At 45.2% G+C, this 23,539-nt stretch overlaps 1 protein-coding gene across 3 annotated transcripts in view; it reads right to left on the bottom strand.

Annotated features, from left to right (window-relative positions):
- PLCXD2 (phosphatidylinositol specific phospholipase C X domain containing 2) overlaps positions 1–23,539 on the bottom strand; it is a 55,121-nt gene that overhangs the window by 15,405 nt on the left and 16,177 nt on the right. For all 3 annotated transcript variants that reach the window (XR_006265820.1, XR_006265821.1, XM_043448909.1), the window contains exon 2: positions 1,946–2,406. Coding sequence is in view for 1 of the 3 variants with exons in the window: in XM_043448909.1 (XP_043304844.1) it covers positions 1,946–2,406 (461 nt within the window). In the remaining 2 variants the exon portion in view is untranslated. The remainder of the gene's footprint in view (positions 1–1,945; positions 2,407–23,539) is intronic.

Below are 23,539 nucleotides of genomic sequence, written 5' to 3'. Positions count from 1 at the left end.
AACCTATGTTGGTGAGAGAATTTAACGAGGTAATCCCTCTACTTAGCACACTGTAAAATCCCATAAATGTTATTATTGCTCTTGTTACTAGTATTACTTAACGTTGTAAGAGACAGATTCCACTGGGAAAAAATTTCTCCAAATCAGACTTGTGAGTCCAAACAGGTAAAAAAAAAAAAAAAAACAAACTTATGTTTAGAGGAGAGGCGTGGCAACTGTTTGGCAAAATATCACTTATGAAAGCTTTAGTGAAGAAAGATAGCTTAGCTAACTAACAGACACTGAGGTTGACTCTTTAGTCTCGTAGACCCAGAGGCTCAGGCTCTGTGGGGCCAGTCAGGGGTGTGCAGTGCAGCCTAGCATTTCTCGCTCCCCAGGCCACGTCTGGGAGTCATCCTTGAATCCTCATGGTCCCAACAATGCGGAAACCCTATTAGCTCTAACTTCTCCTGGATTCAAAATCTGACCACTTCCCACTGAGAGTCTGGTGTCCATACTTCCCTTCCGTCTCTACTCCAAGCCTCTTCTTAGTAACTGGAGGGATGCCAGCAGAACCTACGTTAGGCCACAGCACCCTGGGCTTGGGACCCTCCCAGAACCTCCCTCACTCAGAGTAAAAGCCAAGTCCTTCAAGGCCCTCACGGTTCCCGCTACCTCTCTGACCCCTCTGTGGCTCTGCTTTCCAGCCCCACGGCTCCTGCTTTTCCTCGACAATGTCGGGCGCCTTCCTGCTTTGGGGCTCTGCTGTGGTTCGTTCCTCTGCTGGGAAAGCTCTTCCCCCAATAGATTAACTCCCTCAAATGCCATCTTTTCCATGAGGGCTACTCTGATCAAACTATTTAAAACTGTGACCAACCCTCCAACCCACAGAACCCTGGCTCCCCCTTACGCTGCTTGCCTTTCTTTTTCCATTGCTCCCGTGACTTTCTAACACTTTATAGGCTGTATTTGTCATATTTATTACCTATGATCTATCTCCCTCCACCTGAATGAAACCTCCATCAGGGCGAGGATCTTTGTTTTATTTACTGATTTAACCCAAGTGTTTTAGTTAGGAGCTTGGCACATACTTGGTGTTCAATATATATTTGCAAATGAGTAATCTTAAATTGATTTTTAATTAAAAGCTCTTCTTTCAGTTCAAAAATAACTGCCTCTTTAAGATGTTTTGGTTAATGCATCTGTGAGTAAGGGAGCAACTGTGAATGAAAGGTCTTTTTTCCTTTTCAAAGAGTCTATATTGGAGCCTGACCATTCCTGAAGCTCTCCTCTCCCACCGTCACTGTCCTCTGAGACCAGAGAAGAGTTTACCTGAGGCCCACACCCCTTTCCCTGAGTCTCTGCAGCACGGGTCTAAGTCGGGGCTCTTCTCGACTTGGGGGTGCTCTTCCAGCCTTGGTCCCCTGGACCTTTCCTTCCCGAACTCCATCTCCCCCACTGACTGAAACGCCCTTAAAAATGTTAACACCTCTGAGACGAGTCACTTCCTGTGCCTTTGTCAGCTGATGCTTCTACCTATCAATTAACATTTGTCAGGGATGATCTGACAGTGAGTTGAAGGCACCATGGGACAGATTATCCCTTAGGGGAATGAGGAGGGTGAAAACAGACTGGATGGGAGACAGAAAAATGGTAATGGCCAGCTGGTCCTATTTCACAGCTCTGCCTTGGGCTGGTTCTGGCCAGGTCACTCAAAGTCAACTTAGATGCTCAACCAGTTGCCAAACAAGGAGTAACTATTTGGCGGGTGTCAATCCCGGTTCAGTGGTGCCCAGGGGAGCCCTTGGCGCCATCTGACAGCCCAGGAACCAGACTTTATTATCCCAAACACTCTACGCCTTCTACCCCAAGGGCCCTGGAGTGAGACGTCTTAGAGCTGGTGGCCCAGAAAAAGCAGGAAGAGTTCCGTTCTTGCCCTTGGAAGTTTCCCTGTGCTCCCTCCTACCTGGCACTTCTTCTCCCACAGCGTCTGCAGCGTCATGCTCTCCACGCTGCAGGCTGAGCACAACTTGCTTCCAAAGGCCTCCTGGATCCGGAGAATCAGGCGTTTGTGATGGGCCTCATCCATGGCGTAGAAGTGGTTGAAATCCAGGAAGACAATCTCTTGGGGGTGCTGTGTGAGGAACGAGTCGATCTCCATCAGCCCATCCCAGACCCTGATGCCAAAAAGCCCGTGAATGAAGTAGATTTCCTGGTCGGCGTCTCCTGGCTTGGAAGACACACGCAGGTCAAAGTAGCGGATCCCAGCATCCAGCTGTTCTCGGAATGTCAGGTTCTGAGTCACAGACCATTTCTTCATGACCTTCTTCACGAAGGAGATCCTGGCGAGGCGTTTGATCGCTGGGGTTTGGTCAGGCCCCACTGGGGACTTTTCGTCTACCCAGTAGCTGAACGAATCATGGGAGCCTACACAAAGCAACAAAGGGGAGGTGAGTGTTGAGACTGAGCTGGGACAGATAATCCGAAAAGACAAGAATTAAAAACCAAGTACACACACAGAATACTGACAACAAATACTGGCAAAAATTTCCAAGCTTGCAAGGGATGAAATAAACACAAATAAAGGCAATGCAGTCTTATTAGCAGCTTGTTCATAGCTCAGTTGGTAAAGAATCCGCCGCAACGTGGAAGACCACAGTTCGATCCCTGGGTTGGGAAAATCCCCTGGAGAAGGGAAAGGCTACCCACTCCAGTATCCTGGCCTGGAGAATTCCCTGGACTGTATAGAGTCCAGGGGGTGGTAAAGAGTCAGACACAGGTGAGCGACTTTCACTTTCCACTTTTCAGCCAGGAGTAAAATGATCATTTCATACATTGCTGGTATAAGGTAAATTAATAAATACCCTTTTGGAAAGCTACTTAGAAAAATGTCTGAGAAGAGCTTTAAAATATTCACACCATTTAATCTAGTAATTTCATTTCAGAAAATTCATTTTCAACAGGAAATCTATTCTGAAGAACTAAACTAATGTTTGGAAAAATAAAGATGTCTTCTGAAGAATATTCCTAATAGAGACAAACTGAGGCTGCTTAAGCGTCCCTCATAGGAGAATGTTTAATGGTGGTGCAGCTGCTTTATTCAAGCAGGCATTGAAAGAAAAGGCAACTCTGTGTCCATCTCAGTAATGCTGGGACAGGCATTTAAATTCTAAGAAAGGCAGAATTTACTTTTTTTAAACTGACTTCTTACACTTTTGTATATACTATTTTACTATTGTAAAAATGAGTCAGTGGTAATGATTTCTTAACAGATCATATAAACATTCTGAAGAGCCTTATTAGTTATATGCCCCTCTTTCTGAAATCATCTCTTAATAAGCCAAAATTGCTATTAAATGATCAAGTGCATGTTGCATTTCTCTTCCTTAAAGAGGGTGAGGACCCTCCTGGACACTGAGATGATCCTACTGTTATAAAGTCCAAATGACCACGAGAGACACTTTCCTAACTGTAGTGAGAAAGTATTTCAGTAGTAACAAGTAAAAATTATCTTCAACAAATATCTTCCGGTTTGTCAGCAGTTTCCGTCCGGGGTCAGCCATTGTTACTTGGCTGGCTTGGGGAGTGGCTCTCACCCAGGGTTCTCCTCACAGGGAGCTGCACTTTGCAGGCAAAATCTAGGAGGAGAGCGTTGTGTTCTGACACTGCCGATCTTGTCCTTAATCACTACGACCCACACCAGAATCAGAGCTCTTCTATTCACACAGAATACTCCTGGCTGTCACCAGTTACGCTTCTCAGCAAGTTTTAGAGTGGGCATTTCATACATAATGTAGGGTTTTATACAACTCTACTCTTTCATGTTTCGTTATTTCCATTTTCTTGAAAATAAATCATTCTGGGAGTGGTTTTGCTGTTTTATCTTTTTAGAAATAAAGCCAAAAAACAACAAAAAAAAGTGTGGCAAGCGACGCTGTATTGCTGTGTATTCTCTAGAACATGAGGGTATTCAGTAACTATTAAGAAAAAGCATAGTTCTCAGTCCTCAGGCAAAGTGAATTTTGTGAGCAAGAAAATTACTAGCACGTTTCAGGTAAAAAATGGCCACGTTACCAATAGAAACGTGGAGCGAGTCCCCCTGGAGTTCCCATACTCGCTGTCTCTGCTAATGAGACTCTGGATCCCCGCCGAATGCTCTGCTTCCCTGGGCTGCAGCAGAAATAGGAGCTCTTTATACCTCTTCACTGAGAGATTTATTAGGAATACATTATGCATAGATGGAGGACAGCCAGTTCTCGCTTCTTTTCAGATTTTATCAGCAGCCCAGCTGTTTGGGATTGAGTGTGTAATACAGTGTGAGTTATGCATTGCACTTAATTCTTCCCTGGGTATCAGGGAATAGCCACTACCCAAGGGTGGAGAAGAGCAGATCCCTGCTGGCGTTCTCTGGCTGATGCTGAGCCCAGCTTCCTGTCCGGAGGGAGACGTGCTAACAACCTCGGGCTTTTCTCCGCGTCTGAGGACTGGGCCGCCGTGCGGCAGCCGTGGGCCCCGGGGGCCAATTCTGAATAGCTGGGGACACAGCGGGCACCAGCGCATCCTGCGGAGAGGAAGGGCGTGCGTGCCCGGGGAACCCGGCGTCTCTCTGCACCTCTTTGCTCCCTCTGCTGTTCCAGCTGCCTAGCCCTGCCCACGGCCACCCCCTGGATGGGAAGAAACAGGACGAGGGAGCAGGCTGGTCGCTGCCTGTGTGATCGCGTTTACCCTTCCGAGGCCTCCGGCAGTCAAAGCCAGCACTGGCCCATTAACCACTGTCAATATTTATGCCTTCCTACCTAACTTTTCCCCAGGAGGTTGTTGAGCTCACATATGTAGAGTGAGAACAATAACATCCGGACGCTTAAGTGCGCTTAACTATCTCTTTTTCGAAAAACCAGGTGAAAATGCCCCAACCCTCACATAGAGTATTTACAAGGTTAGATTGTGCAAAGAGTACTTACAAAAGGAAAATCTTAATATTTTCCACCCCAGATTTATTATCAAAGTTTCCTCTTCTCCCTAAACCTTGAAAGAAGATATTTTACTCTTTACACTGTCTTGGGGTTTCCCTGGTCATCCAGTAGTTAAGAATCCGACTGCCAATGCAGGGGACACGGGTTCAATACCCAGTTCAGGAAGATGCCACGTGTTTCAGGGCAACTGCTGAGCCTGCTCATCCTGGCCTGTGCTCTACAACAAGAGAAGCCCCTGTTTGCTGTAACTAGAAAAAGCCTGAGCAGCAAGAAACACCCAGCACAGCCAAAAAAAAAAAGTTTCCAGACTGTCTTTAGGACTGCTTCTCGCCCTCTGCCCTGGGATACATGGCCTAAATTCACACATTTCCCCCAGAGAAGCGGAACCCCCTCCACCGGCACCCCACCCCATCGCCTTGTTCTCGAAGACAACTGCTGTGTGGACTTGGTCAGGATCATGGCTCCGTTAGCCCTGGCTTGTTTTATGACAAGGTTAGGAAATGGTTTAGAACTTCATTCTGTGGCCGTTTCTGCCACAGGAAGGGTTTTCGCTGCTACCACCTGAAAGTACGTCTGCATCTTCACTCAACCTCTCCAGGGTGTTTTTTTTTTTTAATCTCTGACTACAACAGATTTAAGTGGTCTTCTTTATCTTAAGAACAGAACAAATCACTTTCCACGTCTCACCCCTTCAAGTGACCTCTTTTTTCCTGGCTATTGAATTCTTCAGAGGCCAGTGCTGTGACCTTTGTCTCCCTGATCAACTCTCTCCTTCCAGTTGGAAGCAACCTCCTACCCTTGTGTTGCTACGCTTGATCCTTGTATCCTTGGAATCGACAACTCCAAATGGCTTTGGTCTTCCTGGGCTCTGTGAGGGTCTGCTAAGTCAGCTCTTTTCCGGAACCTTCTTACATTTTTGTATATGTTATTGGGCTACCCTTGTGGCTCAGCTGGTAGACAATCTGCCTGCAATGTGGGAAACCTGGGTTTGCTCCCTGGGTTGGGAAGATCCCCTGGAGAAGGGAAAGGCTACCCACTCCAGTATTCTGGCCGGGAGAATTCCATGGGCTGTATAGTCCTTGGGGTCACAAAGAGTCAGACACGACTGAGCTTCTTTCACTTTCACTTTCCTTTCCCGTGTGATGCACGATGCACCTTCAGGGGTCCCTGTCCTCCTCTGACCGCTCTCCTCTGGCCTCTCCTGATCTTCAGGGGTCCCTGTCCTCCCCTGACTGCTCTCCTCTGGCCTCCCCTGATCTTCAGGGGTCCCTGTCCTCCTCTGACCGCTCTCCTCTGGCCTCCCCTGCTCTTCAGGGGCCCCTGTCCTTCTTTGCTCTCCTCTGGCCTCCCTGCTCTTCAGGTGCCCCTGTCCTTCTTTGCTCTCCTCTGGCCTCCCTGCTCTTCAGGGGCCCCTGTCCTTCTTTGCTCTCCTCTGGCCTCCCTGCTCTTCAGGGGCCCCTGTCCTTCTTTGCTCTCCTCTGGCCTCCCCTGATCTTCAGCGGCCCCTGTCCTTCTTTACTCTCCTCTGGCCTCCTTTGCTGGCTCTTCTCCCTCTTGCCTGTCTCCCGGTTTAAAGTTTCCAAGGGTCTTTACTCTTTCCTTTTCCCACCCTCAGTGATTTCATCCACTTCCCAAATTTCTAATCACAGCACCATTATGCAAATGACACCAAAAAGTTTCATTTCTAGCCCAGACTCTTCTAACATTCCAAATTTATGTGTCCAGCTTCTGCTGTGGTCTTCCGGCATGACAAATGATGGATTCTCCATTTACTCCATAAAGCCAGCCACTCATGCGGCCCCTCTGATCCCCACAAAATGCCTCTGCTAGATCTGTCAATAGTTCTCTCAGTTACTCAGATTTGAAGCTTTGGATTCTAACTAAATTCTTCCCTCTTCCTCACCCCCTGCATCCAACCAGTTACTGAATCTTAGTATCTGACTTCTAAAAAAGACGTCAGACATGTCTCTTCCTTTAACCTTCACCTGCCACCCCCTCACTATCTGTCTTATAAGCAGGACCGACAGCGCCGTGACTTGTCCTTTGAGTCCAGCCGCTCTAATCTGTTCACACTTAAAAGTTGATCGTCTCAAGATAATAGTGCTGATCACGTCATTTCCCTCCTACCCACAGATCAGGTTCAAACTCTGGTCACTGGTGTTCAGGGCTCTCCTCAACAAAGTTCGTGTATTATTCCAGCCTCATATCTCACCAGGCCCCTTCCTCAGACTCTACGCACTTACTTTGCTGATAGCTTTCATAAAATATTTTCTCATCCCAAATCTGTTCACCAGTGTTTAAAACTCATACCGGGTAAGCTGCTTACCCTATGCCTCAGTTGTTTCATCTGTAAAATGGGCATGATCATATTGATTGGCACAAAAATTGTTGTGAATGTTGGAATGCATGCAAAGTGCCTGGAACAATGCTGATGCATACTAAGTGCTTAACTATTGTTACTGTTATTATTAGTCACTCTCTGTCACTTGGAAACTAGAGGGGAAAAGAGGTGATCACCTGAAATTCCTTACCTTAAACACTTAGGGTCTGGAAGATTTTCTTTCCTGCACCTGAAGCACTGTTCCTCCCCAGCTTCTTGGCTGATGTGGAGATAACAGCTTAGCCTCTACCTTGCTGACAGTAGCCGTCACTCTCCCACTGGGTCACCGCCTAAGCTCTGTCATCGCCCACTTTTAAAATCTCAAAGCACAATATCCTACTTGCTGATCACAACTTACTTTCTTCTTCCTCACTGTGACTTGACTTCTATTTCCTCTGAGCTGAGAGCCCAGAGTAGGCTCTATATCTTGGCTGGCTACAACCAAGTTGTTACTTGCCACTTTTATCTGCAGAATTATTAATTATAACCATCTGAAAGCTGCAAGGATCATTGTGAAGACACGTTGTCTGTCCATACATACCAATCATATGCACAGCCCCCAAGTGCACATGGAAATAGTAACATGATATTTTCTAACAAACTTTTCATCTAACAACCAACATTTTACTTCTCTAATATTTATCATTTATAGAGTGGACTAAATAAGGTTTTAGAAAAATAATAGTCATTAAATACTGGATAACTATTTTTAAACTTTTCTGGGAAGGGAATTTTTGTCATCTCAAGAATATTCCGACAGAGCAGAAAATATGAACAAACAGGCCTTTCCTTAATGTTCTACGCTCATGGATTGATACCATCCCTAATTTTAGCCCTACACAGGTGGAGGTATTTTCCTCCAATTTTTGGAAACATTTTTCTGTAATCTTTTCATTTTCAGTTACCACGCTTGTCCTTCCTGTTTCCTTTATACAATAAAAAGGCATTAAAATGTTTCTACTTCCTCTCTTTATGTATATAAAACCCTGCATAATGTATGTGAAAGCACTCTGCAATCTAAAGGAGTAATTCTCAACCTTGAATGCACATCAGAATCCCCTGGAGGAGCTTTCAGGAAACACAAGTGCCCAAGATCCCACTCAAGACCTATGAAGTCAGAATCTCTCTGGGGTGGGAGTTGAGGAGGAAAAACATGAAAAGCTCCCCCAGTGATTCTGTCTACCCAGGCTTGGCACCCCTGCTTATAAATGTAAGATTACCCTTTGCCAACAGGCTCTCTGACTTCTTGGGATCAGTTTCTCTGGTCAGTCTTCCAGTACTTTCAAATCTTCAGATGAAAATCTGCTGGACTGCCTTTCGCATGTCTGAGGAGCAGCTCTCTTTACCAATCTTTTTGTTCTAGGAATGCCTCCAGCCCTTTGACCAGTTGAAAAATCACAGCTTGTTGGCAAGAAAAGAAAAATATTGGGGCACCTTCCTTCCTTATCATGCCTTCTAGTAAGTCATTATATGAGGATATTTAAGTTTAATTAGGGCATTTTACATGTGTACTGGGTTACTGAGTTCAGAATAAAGTTACTGAAGCAGCAAAATCACAAGGAAAAAGATATTTGAACAAGAAAAGGTTAGCAGGATATTTATCCTATGTTAGGTATTTCCTCCTACACTGCACTGGGGTTTCTAGGTGGTAACTAAGTGATAAAGAACCCACCTGCCAATGCAGGAGACAAGAGACACAGGTTTGATCCCTGGGTCGGGAAGATCCCCTAGAGGAGGGCATGGCAACCCACTCCAGTATTCTCGCCTGGAGAATCCCATGGATGGAGGAGCCTGGCGGGCTACAGCCCATATGGTCTCAGAGTTGACATGACTCAAGCGGCTTAGGGACCAGGTAGGAGAAAATGAGCTGCTATGTCAGGACAGGGGACAGTCAGTTTGCTCTTTATCTGGAACACCAACTGCCGCTTTACTCTTTCTAAGGGGTGTTATTTGGGAATTGGGAAATCTCAAGTGAACGCACAACAGTTTTTAGTTAAAGCACTTTCACTACCCATTTCTCGCAAATTGGAATAGTAGCCATTTTTCTGAACTTAATTAAAAAGAGTGTAAAGCAAGCTTCTTGGGAAGCCGGTCTCTAAATAAAACAAACAATTCAAGTCACATACATTCCATGAACAATACATACCATCATGGTACATACCATCAACAACACAATGGCATTTTAGATTATGTAGTGACTACACTTAAAAACACAGAGGGAAGGATGAAACAAGAGTTAAGTGAAGAATAAGAGGAAGAGGATGAAATGGTTGACTGGCATCACTGACCCAATGGATATGAGTTTGAGCAAACTCCAGGAGATAGTGAAAGACAGGGAAGCCTGGTGTGCTGCAGTCCATGGGGTTGCAAAGAGTCCAACACGACTTGGTGACTGAACAACGAGGAAGACAGAAAATCTTTAATGCACCTCTGGGTGGCATCTGGGGAGGTGGGGATGGTGACCCAGGTCAAAGAACACGTGATCTCATATATTTAGGAAAATTTCTTCTCGCCTACCATAGGTACTATCCTGCCCTCGGGGCCCTTTAGCCCTGAAGCTCATGAGCCCCCTCCAGGTCTGTTTACTGAAGGCCACTCTCTCACCCAGCGTTTGCTCACATCACTCAACGTATTGGGGTCTCCAGGCTACGCGTTCCCAGTGGGGGTGACACTGCCCAAAGGAAGCAAAAATAGGTTTTTGGGGGTGAAAAACCCTTCTTTTTATGGGTAAAGCATACAGAGAATACCCAAACAGATGTACCATGCAGTGTACCTGTGGAATTAAAACGCCTTTATTTGGGGGTGGGGGCACTGAGCAGGAATAGAAATGGCCAAAAGTTCTCCTTAGCATGACTATAAAGTAAACCAGGCTGAGAGACAGCACTCCAGACAGAACGCCCTAGTAGTCACGTGGACAGCTGACTTGTCGGCTGGATCTCTGACCTTGAACCTCTTTTATGTGTAAGTGGCATGTCTGTCAATGCCCCCAGTGATCGCTTCCCACGGGGCACCGCTCACAAGGCGAGCCGGAAGTGGGAGGGCCTCTTCCCGTTCCCTGCCCCGAGAGCACTAATGGGTTGGGAATCAACTCAATTCTCTCTTTCCTAGCTATCTTTTAAGTATTCCCAGCAGGCATCTCCCAAGTCACTCCTCCACCTACAAAGCCCTGAAGGACCAAGAGTTTAGCCGGTAAGTCATGTCAGATTCTTTTGCGACGCCATGGACTGCAGCCCATCAGGCTCCTCCGTCCATGGGCTGCCCCAGGCAAGAACACCGGAGTGGGTAGCCAGTTCCTTCTCCAGGGGATCTTCCTGACCCATGGATCAAAACCGCGTTTCCTGCATTGCAGATGGATTCTCTGAGCCATGTGGAAAGCTCATCAGTTCTAATAAGTATCACAAAAACACTCCAACACTTACATAACCATCCATAAAGAATCTTTCTATAACAGAAAGGATTTAGAATACCAAACACCAGTTTCTCTGAAGTTTTCTTCAGAAGTTTTTCCTGAATTTTCTTACATATTGAAGATATTAGTGCATAGTCCTTAGGGACGTGACCATGGCCACTTTATGCAGTTCGCTTCTCTCAGCATGTTTTACACTTCGATTTTTTCTTTGCATGTACAGGCTCTTCAGGCCTCTTGGGTTCACCGATTTTAGTCACAGGCTTTTGGCTTTCTTAGAAGACATTTCCACTTGGTAATGTGGCCAGCTGAGAGCTAGTGCGCGGCTGAGCCTGTGAAAGAGCAGCTGGGCCCTGGACGTGACACGTTCTCCATCTCCCGGCCTGGAAGCACCGGCACCTTAAATGCTTTGCGAGCCCACACGTGTGAATTCACTATGAGATTTTTTCATTTAGGTAGTGAATTCCAGGTAAAATACAACTTATATAAGTTGTTATGGCAAACATTTAGATAGCAAAACCTCATGGTAGGGATATCTACAGAGGTTTAGAACTAAGGTCTCTCAGTGTTGAGTGTTTATGTGCATGTCTCTGTGTATATACTGACACTAAAACGGCCCGTCTGAAATAAAATCCAGAAAAAACTTTTATTCAGGAGAAAAAAAAAAACATGCTTCATTTACTTGGAAACATATAAAGGATTTGAGAGAAATCCACTATTTCGTAGATGTATTTTTACTAATATCAACAAAAAGCTTCGAGACATGATCATCGTTCTTCAAATTTTCTCTTAAAGACAATTACTATTCTGAGCTTATTTTTTAAAAGAGCCATCAAAACTCCCAATTTTTATCAGGACTTCATCATACTATTAATATGTCTGTCAAAATAAAATTGATCTGGCCCATTACAAGCCTGGTCTTAAAACATATAATGAATCGACATGCATTTTCTGTTAAGGACCGTCAGAGTGGCCAGTTAGGGCTTGTATATTTTCATCTCAGTTTGAACTTTAGGCCGTGCGATTTGTAATTTCACCCTCTTTCACTGATTATTAGCTTATACCCTGTCAACTGAGGCGCAGTTTGCAAGAAAACAGGTGCAGCCATTTTGACAGTTACCCAGAGGACCTGATCCTGCATAAAATGGTACTGGATGTCACATTTATTTTTCTAAATTAATGTAAAATACATACCAAAAATTATTCCAGGAAAATGAGTAAGATCTTAGCTGCAAAGACTCTTCCTCATCTAAAAAATACAGCAAGAGGATATTGAAGGTGCCCAAACACAAAAGACCAAAAATCTTGCTTACACTCTATTTGAATGAAGCTAGGTCATTCAGATAAACAGCAGGAGTCTGGGTGGGAATAAAAACTCAACTAGATCCAATGATGACCAGTGCAAACAGCTGAGAAGAGAGCAGTAGCAGGCTTTATAAAGACAGAAAAGATAAGTGTTCAAGCCAAAGAAAGAAGCAATGTTCTCCCATCTCCTAAGGAGGAGAAGAAAAGAGAACAGATCTCAAATGGAGCTGGGGTCAGAAAATGAGAGGCCTAGCTGAACAACACCTCCTCCTGATACAGTCCATCCATCTTGGAGAGTTCTGGGAGACAATCTGGCAATGTTTTCATTCATTTCAAAGGGCCAAAGTTTTCTGAGAAAATAAGAGGATTGTATGCCTTGATTTACATAGAGATCAGAAGATTCTATCCTCATATAATTTCTAAGAAATTTTCCAATAGAATTTCTTAGAAAATGAGCAAAAAATGAGCTTTGGGTGCACAAATACACTATTTCACTAAAAGTGTTTGAATTTTAAAGAACCTGTGCTTTTTAAGAAATTAAAAAAAAATTTTTTTCCAAAGTACTAAGACTAAGATAATAAAAAGCATTCCCACTTAAAATCATTTGATCAAGAACTCTACATATTCTTCTAAGGTTTGGAGAGACCACTGCTTAGTTTTACAAATGACCGGGAACATATATCTCAAGTTCTGAATGGAGCTTATTGACGAGGTCAGGTTTCCAAAGAACAGCCACTTGGAAACTGCTCACTCCCTCAGTGCGAGGGTCCACTCTCAGACTCAACAGTGACAAAGAATATAGAGGGACCCCCCTCGGGCCCTCCAGGGAGCAGCGGTCCAGCCAGACTCCAGATGGAGCACTACTTGGCTCTCACTTCTCGGGAAGGCTGTCACTCGCTCATCTTCCTCCCGGGCATCTTCCCGCCCCTGACCACCACTGTGGGCCGCCTGGGAGATCTGTGTTGGGGGGCACAGTATCAGAGCAGGGGCTGAAGGGATGTAAAAGAATCGCTGGGACAGTCTCTACAGATTTGATGCCAGTTGATATAGGTTTTCACCAGAGACTCCTTACAAAATGGGCAAGATGTTTAAAAAAAAGAGGGAGAAAGAGAGAGCCTGTGCTCTCTTTAACGCACATAGTAAACTCTTTATTTTGAATATGAACACGTGATAAGAGAAAAAAAAAGTCATTTTCAGTTCACGCTATCCTCTAAGCAGAGCCGTCCTGATAACTGTGGTATCTTTTGTTTGTGAGGCACAAATAAAATATTCATCTTTGGTATTAATGGCTTTTGACATACTCGCAGCAGTACTAAGCAGTGGGTGGGGGTGTGCAAATGTGGAGACAGAAGCTTGGAAGGACCTGACCTGTTCTGCAGAGGAAAGGGAGGGGGGCCGAGAGGCCAGAAGGAGGGGAGAGAAAGCGGAACCGGCGGCAGGGCTGAGCAGAGAGGCCTGGGAGAGGACAGACGGGCGGAGAGATTTCCAAGGTGTGGCACAATTTCGCCTCCGTATCCCAATCACGGATTCTGTTGTTGCTGCTGTTTAGTGTCTCAGTTGTGTCCGCTCTTTTGTGGCCCCACGGACAGTAGCCCACCAGCCTCCTGGGTCCACGGGATTCTCCAGGCAAGAATACTGGAGGGGGTTGCCATTCCCTTCTCCAGGGAATCTTTCTCACCCAGGGTCAAAACCCTCCTCTTCTGCAGTGGCAGGTGGATTCTCTACCACTGAGCCACCAGGAAGGCCCACACCATGAAGACAGATTTTCAAAGGGACAACGCGAGAGGTGCCGTGATATCAACGCGTCAGGAGCAAATACCCGTCTGGGTCCTGGCTTTCCAGGCCCCGTCACACCGGGGCTCCTCCGCCCCCAAACCATCCCTCCCGCCTGGCGCTGGGCCGGACAGGCAGAACTCCCCGGGGAGTGGGGAGCGGGTCATTAAAACCGAGGGAGGCTTCCCTCCACGAAAAATCTTTTTTCATGGTATGCTGGAGTTGACACAGGACCACAAGGGGCCAGTCGGTAAGCATCAGCAAGCAGGATATATAGATGTTCAAGGGCATTCTAAGGAGAAAAACGATGTGTAGGAGAACGAAGGCATAAGGCAGAAAATGAGATGAGCATCCGGAACTGAGCGCTTCACAGGTGCCATCGAGGTAACTACTGCAGCTGGAAGACTGCTGCTGAGTATTGTTGAGTTAATCCTCACAAAGAGGAGACGTCCGGGTTATGAGTCGGGGACCTCGTCACTGGCGCAGTGACGATAAATCTATGCCCGCAGAACGAGCTCAGCAAGAGGGCGCGCGGCCCGGCCCGGAGGGCGGTGAGCAGCGCCGGGTCCGCCGCTGCGGGGCCGCCGCCGAGCAGGCAGGAGGGCGCCGGAGCGCCAACCCTGCGGCCAGGAGGGAGCCCGAGGGTGGACTTTCCACCGGTGACAAACACCTCGGCCTCGCGGGCTGTGTTTGTCTCACGTGAAGTAACAGATTCTCCGAAAGGATGAGCGACCCCAGGGGCGAGGCGGCAGGACTGCTCGGCCCCTCATCTGCTCTTGCGGCGCGGTGATCCACACACGCGTCCCAGCGATTGCGGGATCCGGGATGAGCGTGGGGATGACGGAGCCCAGCCGGTCTTCCCTGCCCCGCCCTGGTCGGTGGAAAGAGAGGGGTTCCTCTCCCCTGCCTGCTTCCCACCGAGACGCTTCTGGACAGCCTCTCGCAACTCTCCAATGCTAGTGCAAGAAAAATACTGACAGAATCCCAGACTCCACACCTCCATTGACATCTAAAGGCCAAGTCTCCCTGTATTGTACATAATGATAGCTCCCGCCCACATGTCTGAATAGGATGGCTGTGAGAATTACTGGAGGGAGGACGGAACCTTTGAAAGTTCACTGGGATAAAAGGACCTGATTTAGTGCCAGTTTGTGGGAACACATAAGCTGAGAGAGCTTGTTTCATAAATAAGGAGTTAAGGAAAATGAAAACCAAAGGATGAATTCATCCAGCTATTGTTTTTCACCTCTGTTCTTTACTGATTTTAATATAGCTACCCTCTCAATAAATAAAGACTACTAAAAGAACTGGACCAGGGCCCTGAATAAGATCTGGTTTTCAAACATTTTCTTTTAGAACAGACTTTATTCTTTGCTGGGCTCTTAGTGCCGAAGAACAGGTGTTACCTCTACAAGAGAGCCCATCTGTGGTGAAGCCATTGGGCCTAGCTCCATTTTAACATCTAAAGGAAGAATTTATTTTGGAAGAATCACATATTTAGTATGTAAGGCAAGGTATGTGTTAGTCCCTCAGTAATATCCGACTCTTTGCAACTCTTTGAACTGTAGCCTACCAGGCTCCTCTGTCCATCAGACTTACCAGGCAAGAATACTGGAGTGGGTTGCCATTTCCTTCTCCAGGGATCTTCCCAATCCAGGGATTAAATGCAGGTCTCCTGCATTGCAGGCAGATTCTTTGCCTGTATACTAAATGTACTAAATACATTTAGTATATATTTCGTTACAAATGTACTCCCTCTGACCCTCAGGGCACATGGAAACCTTTATTCCAAGAGCTAAAAACATCCCAAGGACATTCTGTTCACTCTCTGGTGTTCACACTTCAGTTTCTTCATTATGAACTTGCTGGTGATTGATCCCTGGTGGGGGCTCACATTTGAAAATGACTAACAATTTCAATTTATTCTTCATTGTGTACCAATGTCAGAGATCTCATCTGGTCTCTGCCAGTCCTGCAGGGCAGGGATTATCTGCATTTTACAGATGAGAGGACTGAGGTTCAGAATGGTTAAGCCGCTTGTTCAAGGTTACCAAGATTGCCAGTGGCTGCCTGGAACAGAAACCTGGGTCTGCCAGACCTGAATCCATACAAAACCATTCTGGGGATGATGTTATTGTTTCCATATCTTTACTGATGAGTAGGTCAAATGCATTGTGCATTTACTTCTGATAACATGGCGATTACAGGATTTGTTTCCAGAGGTATATATCTGACACTCACCCCAATGCAGTAAAATTTGTGGAGAGATTAAAGTGATTTTAAACTTTGTAAAGACATGAAGAATTTCTGTGTAGCAACACAAGAGGGCACTCTAACCCTCTTTCATTTGAGAACAGGACTTTTTTCTTTCTTTTTTTGTGGTTAACAGACCTCAGCCTTGAATCCCAGTGTGGGTTCTGCTCTGATTACTTCTATGAACTTGCGCTTTTAGATTCAGAGTAGAGTTCACCTTCTCCCTTTGCAGAATTAGGAAGGTGAGTGAAATGAGCTTTAGGATCTCTTCTGTCTAAATAATCAAAGGATCCTAACTCATTAACACTTAAAGGAATTTATGACCCTATTTTAACAAGGATTATTAAGCACTGCAAAGAAGTAAGATATGTTCCTTTCATACTTGATATACTTAAACTGGGCTTCCCAGGTGGCGTTAGTGGTAAAGAACCTACCTGTCAATGCAGGAGACATAAGAGATTCCAGTTGGATCCCTGGATTGGGAAGATCCCCTAGAGGAGGGCATGGCAACCCACTCCAGTATTCTTGCCTGGAGAATCCCATGGGCAGAAGAGCCTGCTGCAAAGAGTCAGACACTAAAGTGTCTTAACGCACACTTCAACTGAAAATGGGCTTATTAATTTATCTATTTGCAAAATGCGAATCATTCCCAGGCCTGGCAGTGGTATTTATTTTTGGCTCATCTGAGAACTGCTGGAGGAGTTCTCTCCCCTCTCACCGAGCCAGGTTGGCAGGGATAGATCTGCACGGTGCAGCTGAACACTCTGGCCAGCCGTTTGCTTCTCTAGCATTTTGGTGACAGTTTCCTTTACTTCTGATCAACTGGCATTTGATTGCTTTGTAGGACATTTCTATGGAATTTATGGTGGGGGCTTTGAGAAAAACACCTTCCTAATTACCTAGCATGGGCTGAAATTTTTCACAGGGCAGGGTTATTTTAAGATTCATTGAACAAACTACTGAATAGCTGAGATCCAGGGACGCTCCTCTGCTGCTGCTGCTAAGTCGCTTCAGTCGTGTCCGACTCTGTGCGACCCCGTAGACGGCAGCCCACCAGGCTGCCCCGTCCTGGGATTCTCCAGGCAAGAACACTGGAGTGGGTTGCCATTTCCTTCTCTAATGCATGAAAGTGAAAAGTGAAAGGGAAGTCGCTCAGTCGAGTCCGACTCTTAACTCCTCTGCTAGATCCCCTCAAAACAAGAGGGTTTTTCTCTTTCCTGTAAATGACGGACTAAGTCAGGAGCTCTGACAGGAGAAAAGCAAAAAGGGAGTGGGAAAATCCAACAAGAAGTGGTCTAAGTTACAAGAAATGATGGGTTTAAAGGAAATTTGTACATCGCACACGGCAGGGAAAGTGAAGGAAAATACACCCACCCAGGGAGACCATGTTCTGACAGGCACACGCCTGCTGAAAGCCTCTGCTGGCCTTTCCGCCGAGAGGCAGAAAGACGTTTTCTCTGCTGGGGCTTGCGGGGTTATCACTACACAGTCCCCTTCAACCACTGGGCTGCTTTTGTTCTGAGTACAGAAGAAGCCTCCGAGATGTGAGGTCTTGGAAAAAAACTACACGTGATTGTTCAGCCGGAACAGGTGAGCAGGCAGTCCTTCAAACACAACCGTCCTCAGGGGCGCTCAGGCATCAGAGGCCTGGCGTGGAAACATGTGCCTCGGATGAAAAGATCACTGCCCTTTATTCCAGCAGGCACAAAGGACTGAAGTTACAGCCCCGTTAGGTCAATCTCCAACTCTACGGATGCCTTTTATTCTAATGCAATTAAGTGAATTTGGCAAGACCAAGTTTTTACAATCCTAGGATTGTTAGCAGAATTTCTCTTGCAATTTGCTTAACTTCTCTGTACCTCAATTTCTTTCTTTGTAAAAATGGAGATAATGGTAAGTACTTACACCACTGAGTTGTAAAGATTTACTGGGTTCGTATAAATCGAGCAGAGCTTACCTGGTGCCTAGTAAGTGCTTTCTAAGTGTTCTGTAAGCAAGCTCTTCTTCTGCCTGTTACTACAGTACTACTTACTAACGCCCGGGACGCCTTGAGAAGACTCTGCTGAGCAGTTACAGATTCTGTCTCACTCTAGGCACTATTAGTCACTTTCTGTGTGTCTTAGTTTATCTTTAAATTAACTAGAAACATCTGCTTTTTAAATTCTCTTTTGATATTTCAAGATTTCATGTCTCTCTCCGCTTCCAGTTGCTCCCTTTTCCCCCTGACCCTTCCTCTGAACAAGTACAGACGCTGAGCACACAGCGATGACAAGAGGCAGTTGTGCAGAGTGAGAGGAACGCAGGTCCCGGGGACGTGAGCGTGTGTTCTGTTATGGAAGTGTGCACAGAGGTAGTTCCCCAGCTGTGTCTTCAGGAGGAATTGTAATTAGCCAAGTGAAGTGGGGCATCTTGGGAGGAAGAGTGAAGTGGGTGAGGAAGACTGGAGACATGAAAAGAGCCAGCACATTCTCTTTCAGGGTGTTATTTAGGGCCGGTATTGTCACTGGCTCCCTAGTGTCTGCGGGAAAAGGCATAAGGTGCTCAGTACCACGCTGAAACCTCTCTCAGCCCGTCTGTCCAGCGCTGCCCATGTCTTCCTCTGGTTGCTTCTGCGGGTCATCGCATTCCTCCTGTTTCCTGAGGGTACACTTGCTTTCCTACCTCCAGGTTTATTCCTTCGGGTCCCTCGGTCTGGCCCGCCCTCCTCCCTGTTCCGGAAGCTCCCCTCCTCAGGGCAGCTCAGCTGCTGTGAGCTCCGCTGTCCTTTGACCCCTACCGGGAAATAACCTCTCCTTTCTCCTGGTCCCTAACACACGTTGCTTGTTTCATCACTGTGGTACTCACCTCATTCTACTTCTATTGGTTTCACTTGAATCTTAGCATCTCTCCTATAAGATTATATACTGCACTTTGTTAATTTCCTATAGTATCTAATAGGATGCTATAGGATCAGAAGGATTTTTAATGATAATAGCTATATATCCAAAATTTATGCTTCTTTTGTACTAGGCAATATTCTAAGCCCATTGCAAGGATCATCTTACTTAATTCTTAAACACATTTGTTGTGTAGTTAAGAATTTAATGTTGTCCATCTTTAACAAGTGGTGCTGGGAAAACTGGTCAACCACTTGTAAAAGAATGAAACTAGAACACTTTCTAACACCATACACAAAAATAAACTCAAAATGGATTAAAGATCTAAATGTAAGACCAGAAACTATAAAACTCCTAGAGGAGAACATAGGCAAAACACTCTCCGACATGAATCACAGCAAGATCCTCTATGACCCACCTCCCAGAATATTGGAAATAAAAGCAAAACTAAACAAATGGGACCTAATGAAACTTAAAAGCTTTTGCACACAAAGGAAACTATAAGCAAGGTGAAAAGACAGCCCTCAGATTGGGAGAAAATAATAGCAAATGAAGAAACAGACAAAGGATTAATCTCAAAAATATACAAGCAACTCCTGCAGCTCAATTCCAGAAAATAAATGACCCAATCAAAAAATGGGCCAAAGAACTAAACAGACATTTCTCCAAAGAAGACATACAGATGGCTAACAAACACATGAAAAGATGCTCAACATCACTCATTATCAGAGAAATGCAAATCAAAACCACAATGAGGTACCATTACACGCCAGTCAGGATGGCTGCTATCCAAAAGTCTACAAGCAATAAATGCTGGAGAGGGTGTGGAGAAAAGGGAACCCTCTTACACTGTTGGTGGGAATGCAAACTAGTACAGCCGCTATGGAAAACAGTGTGGAGATTTCTTAAAAAACTGGAAATAGAACTGCCATATGACCCAGCAATCCCACTTCTGGGCATACACACTGAGGAAACCAGATCTGAAAGAGACACATGCACCCCAATGTTCATCGCAGCACTGTTTATAATAGCCAGGACATGGAAGCAGCCTAGATGCCCATCAGCAGATGAATGGATAAGGAAGCTGTGGTACATATACACCATGGAATATTACTCAGCCATTAAAAAGAATTCATTTGAATCAGTTCTAATGAGATGGATGAAACTGGAGCCCATTATACAGAGTGAAGTAAGCCAGAAAGATAAAGACCAATACAGTATACTAACACATATATATGGAATTTAGAAAGATGGTAACGATAACCCTACACACAAAACAGAAAAAGAGACACAGATGTACAGAACAGACTTTTGGACTCTGTGGGAGAAGGCGAGGGTGGGATGTTTCGAGAGAATAGCATCGAAACATGTATATTATCCAGGGTGAAACAGATCACCAGTCCAGGTTGGATGCATGAGACAAGTGCTCAGGGCTGGTGCACTGGGAAGACCCAGAGGAATCGGGTGGAGAGGGAGGTGGAAGGGGGATCGGGATGGGGAATACGTGTAAATCCATGGCTGATTCATGTCAGTGTATGACAAAAACCACTACAATATTGTAAAGTAATTAGCCTCCAACTAATAAAAATAAATGAAAAAAAAATCAAGACATTCAGGGTGGAATCTGCCAAAGTTCTGAGTATACAATTAACGATATTTGAAGTGTAATACTGAAGTTATGAAATGGAGAGGATATTTGAAGTCTTGGCCTGAAAATGTAGTTCGTATCAGTAAGTCCTAGTGATTTGCAACCAGGAAAATACTAGTCATTGTAACCTGTTTTAAACTGCATTAAAGATTCTTTTGTCATATCACACACACACAAAAAAGAAGAATTTAATCTTGTCCAAAGAGAGGTCTGGTCTTTGTCTTAGGCCTCTGGGAGGCAATCTCTTAAGCCCTTGGAATATTCTGCCTGATAAGAGTATCTTTGTTTACTTGAGAGCTTTGGGACAACATCAAAAAGTCTGAGGATGTGATTTATGACAGGGGTTTTGAGTCAGGCAGGAACAGGCTTGACGTCTGTGGGGCAGGATGCTGAGATCAGGCAGGTGGACCCTCAGCAAAGACTCTGGACGCCAAGGACTGGATGAGCTTCCTCAGTTTGCAATGCTTTGTGTGTATCATCACGTATCAATACCAGGACAGCAGCTCTGCCCACGTCTCCAGAGGAGACAACAACTGGAAGCTCCACGTTTGGGATTTCTTTGGACTCTTCATGTGGTTGATTGTAACTTGTGGCCTTTAGCTGTATTCAATAGCAACTGAGTATAACAGCTTTCAGTGAGTTCTGTCAGTCCTTCTAGCAAATTGTCAAACCTAAGAGTGACCTTGAAGACCCCCAGACTTGCAACTGTTGTCAGGGTGAGGGCAGTCTTATACACTGCGCGTCCTCTTACTTTGCACTTCTGAAATAAGTACTACAATTATTTCCATATAAAGATGAGAAAACTAAGCCACAGAGAGGTTAAACTATCTATGTGAAGTCAAACTTTTTATTTGAGGTCACATAATGACCCAGATAATCACGATGGTGTGATCACTCACCTAGAGCCAGACATCCTGGAATGTGAAGTCAAGTGGGCCTTAGGAAGCATCACTACGAACAAAGCTAGTGGAGGTGATGGAATTCCAGTTGAGCTATTTCAAATCCTAAAAGATGATGCTGTGAAAGTGCTGCACTCAATATGCCAGCAAATTTGGAAAACTCAGCAGCAGCCACAGGACTGGAAAAGGTCAGTTTTCATTCCAATCCCAAAAAAGGCAATGCCAAAGAAGGCTCAAACTACTTCACAATTGTACTCATCTCACACGCTAGTAAAGTAATGCTCAAAATTCTCCAAGCCATGCTTCAGCAATATGTGAACTGTGAACTTTCAGATGTTCAAGCTGGATTTAGAAAAGGCAGAGGAACCAGAGATCAAATTGTCAACATCTGCTGGATCATTGAAAAAGCAAGAGAGTTCCAGAAAAACATCTATTTCTGCTTTATTGACTATGCCAAAGCCTCTGACTGTGTGGATCACAATAAACTGTGGAAAATTCTGAAAGACATGGGAATACCAGACCACCTGACCTGCCTCTTGAGAAATCTGTATGCAGGTCAGGAAGCAACAGTTAGAACTGGACATGGAACAGACTGGTTCCAAATAGGAAAAGGAGTACGTCAAGGCTGTATGTTGTCACCCTGCTTATTTAACTTATATGCAGAGTACATCATGAGAAACGCTGGGCTGGAAGAAGCACAAGCTGGAATCAAGATTGCCGGGAGAAATATCAATAACCTCAGATATGCAGATGACACCACCCTTATGGCAGAAAGTGAAGAACTAAAGAACCTTTTGATGAAAGTGAAAGAGGAGAGTGAAAAAGTTGGCTTCAAGCTCAACATTCAGAAAACTAAGATGATGGCATCCAGTCACATCACTTCATGGCAAATAGATGGGGAAACAGTGGAAACAGTGGCTGACTTTATTTTTGGGGGCTCCAAAATCACTGCAGATGGTGATTGCAGCCATGAAATTAAAAGACGCTTACTCCATGGAAGGAAAGTTATGACCAACCTAGATAGCATATTAAAAAGCAGAGACACTACTTTGCCAACAAAGGTCTGTCTAGTCAAGGCTATGGTTTTTCCAGTGGTCATGTACGGATGTGAGAGTTGGACTATAAAGAAAGCCGAGTGCCGAAGAATTGATGCTTTTGAACTGTGATGTTGGAGAAGACTCTTGAGAGTCCCTTGGGCTGCAAGGAGATCCAACCAGTCCATCCTAAAGGAGATCAGTCCTGGGTGTTCACTGGAAGGACTGATGCTGAAGCTGAAACTCCAATACTTTGGCCCCCTGATGTGAAGAGCTGACTCATTTGAAGAGGCCCTGATGCTGGGAAAGATTGAGGGCAGGAGGATAAGGGGACAACAGAGGATGAGATGGTTGGATGGCATCACCGACTCGATGGACATGGGTTTGGGTGTACTCTGGGAGTTGGCGATGGACAGGGAGACCTGGCATGCTGCAGTTCATGGGGTCGCAAAGAGTTGGACACGACTGAGTGACTGAACTGAACTGAACTATTATCTAGGATTTGATCCCAGGTCCACTAAAACAGAAACCACCCTTGGAACTACTTCTATATATTGCCTCTGATGTGAATAAAAATTAAATATAGATGTAAGATAAAACTGTGAGGTTCTAAGTCAGAGAAAACAAGACCTGGAGCTGACTGTGGCTCAGATCATCAGCTCCTTATTGCAAAATTCAGGCTCAAATTGAAGAAAGTAGGGAAAAGCACTAGGCCATTCAGGTATGACCTAAATTGAATCCCTTATGATTATACAGCGGAAGTGACAAAAAGATTCAAGGGAAGAGATCCGGTAGACAGAGTGTCTGAAGAACTATGGACAGAGATACCATTGTACAGGAGACGATGACCAAAACCATCCCCAAGAAAAACAAATTCAAGAAGGCAAAGTGATGGTCTGACGAGGCCTTACAAATAGCTGAGGAAAGAAGAGAATCGAAAGACAGAGGAGAAAAGGAAAGATACACCCAAATGAATGCAGAGTCCCACAGAATAGCAAGAAGAGATAAGAAAG

Source organism: Cervus canadensis, chromosome 27 (assembly GCF_019320065.1).
Source record: "Cervus canadensis isolate Bull #8, Minnesota chromosome 27, ASM1932006v1, whole genome shotgun sequence".
In the NCBI taxonomy this organism is placed as follows: Eukaryota; Metazoa; Chordata; class Mammalia; order Artiodactyla; family Cervidae; genus Cervus; species Cervus canadensis.
Note: the sequence above shows the minus strand (reverse complement) of the source record. Positions and strands in the feature narration are given on the sequence as shown.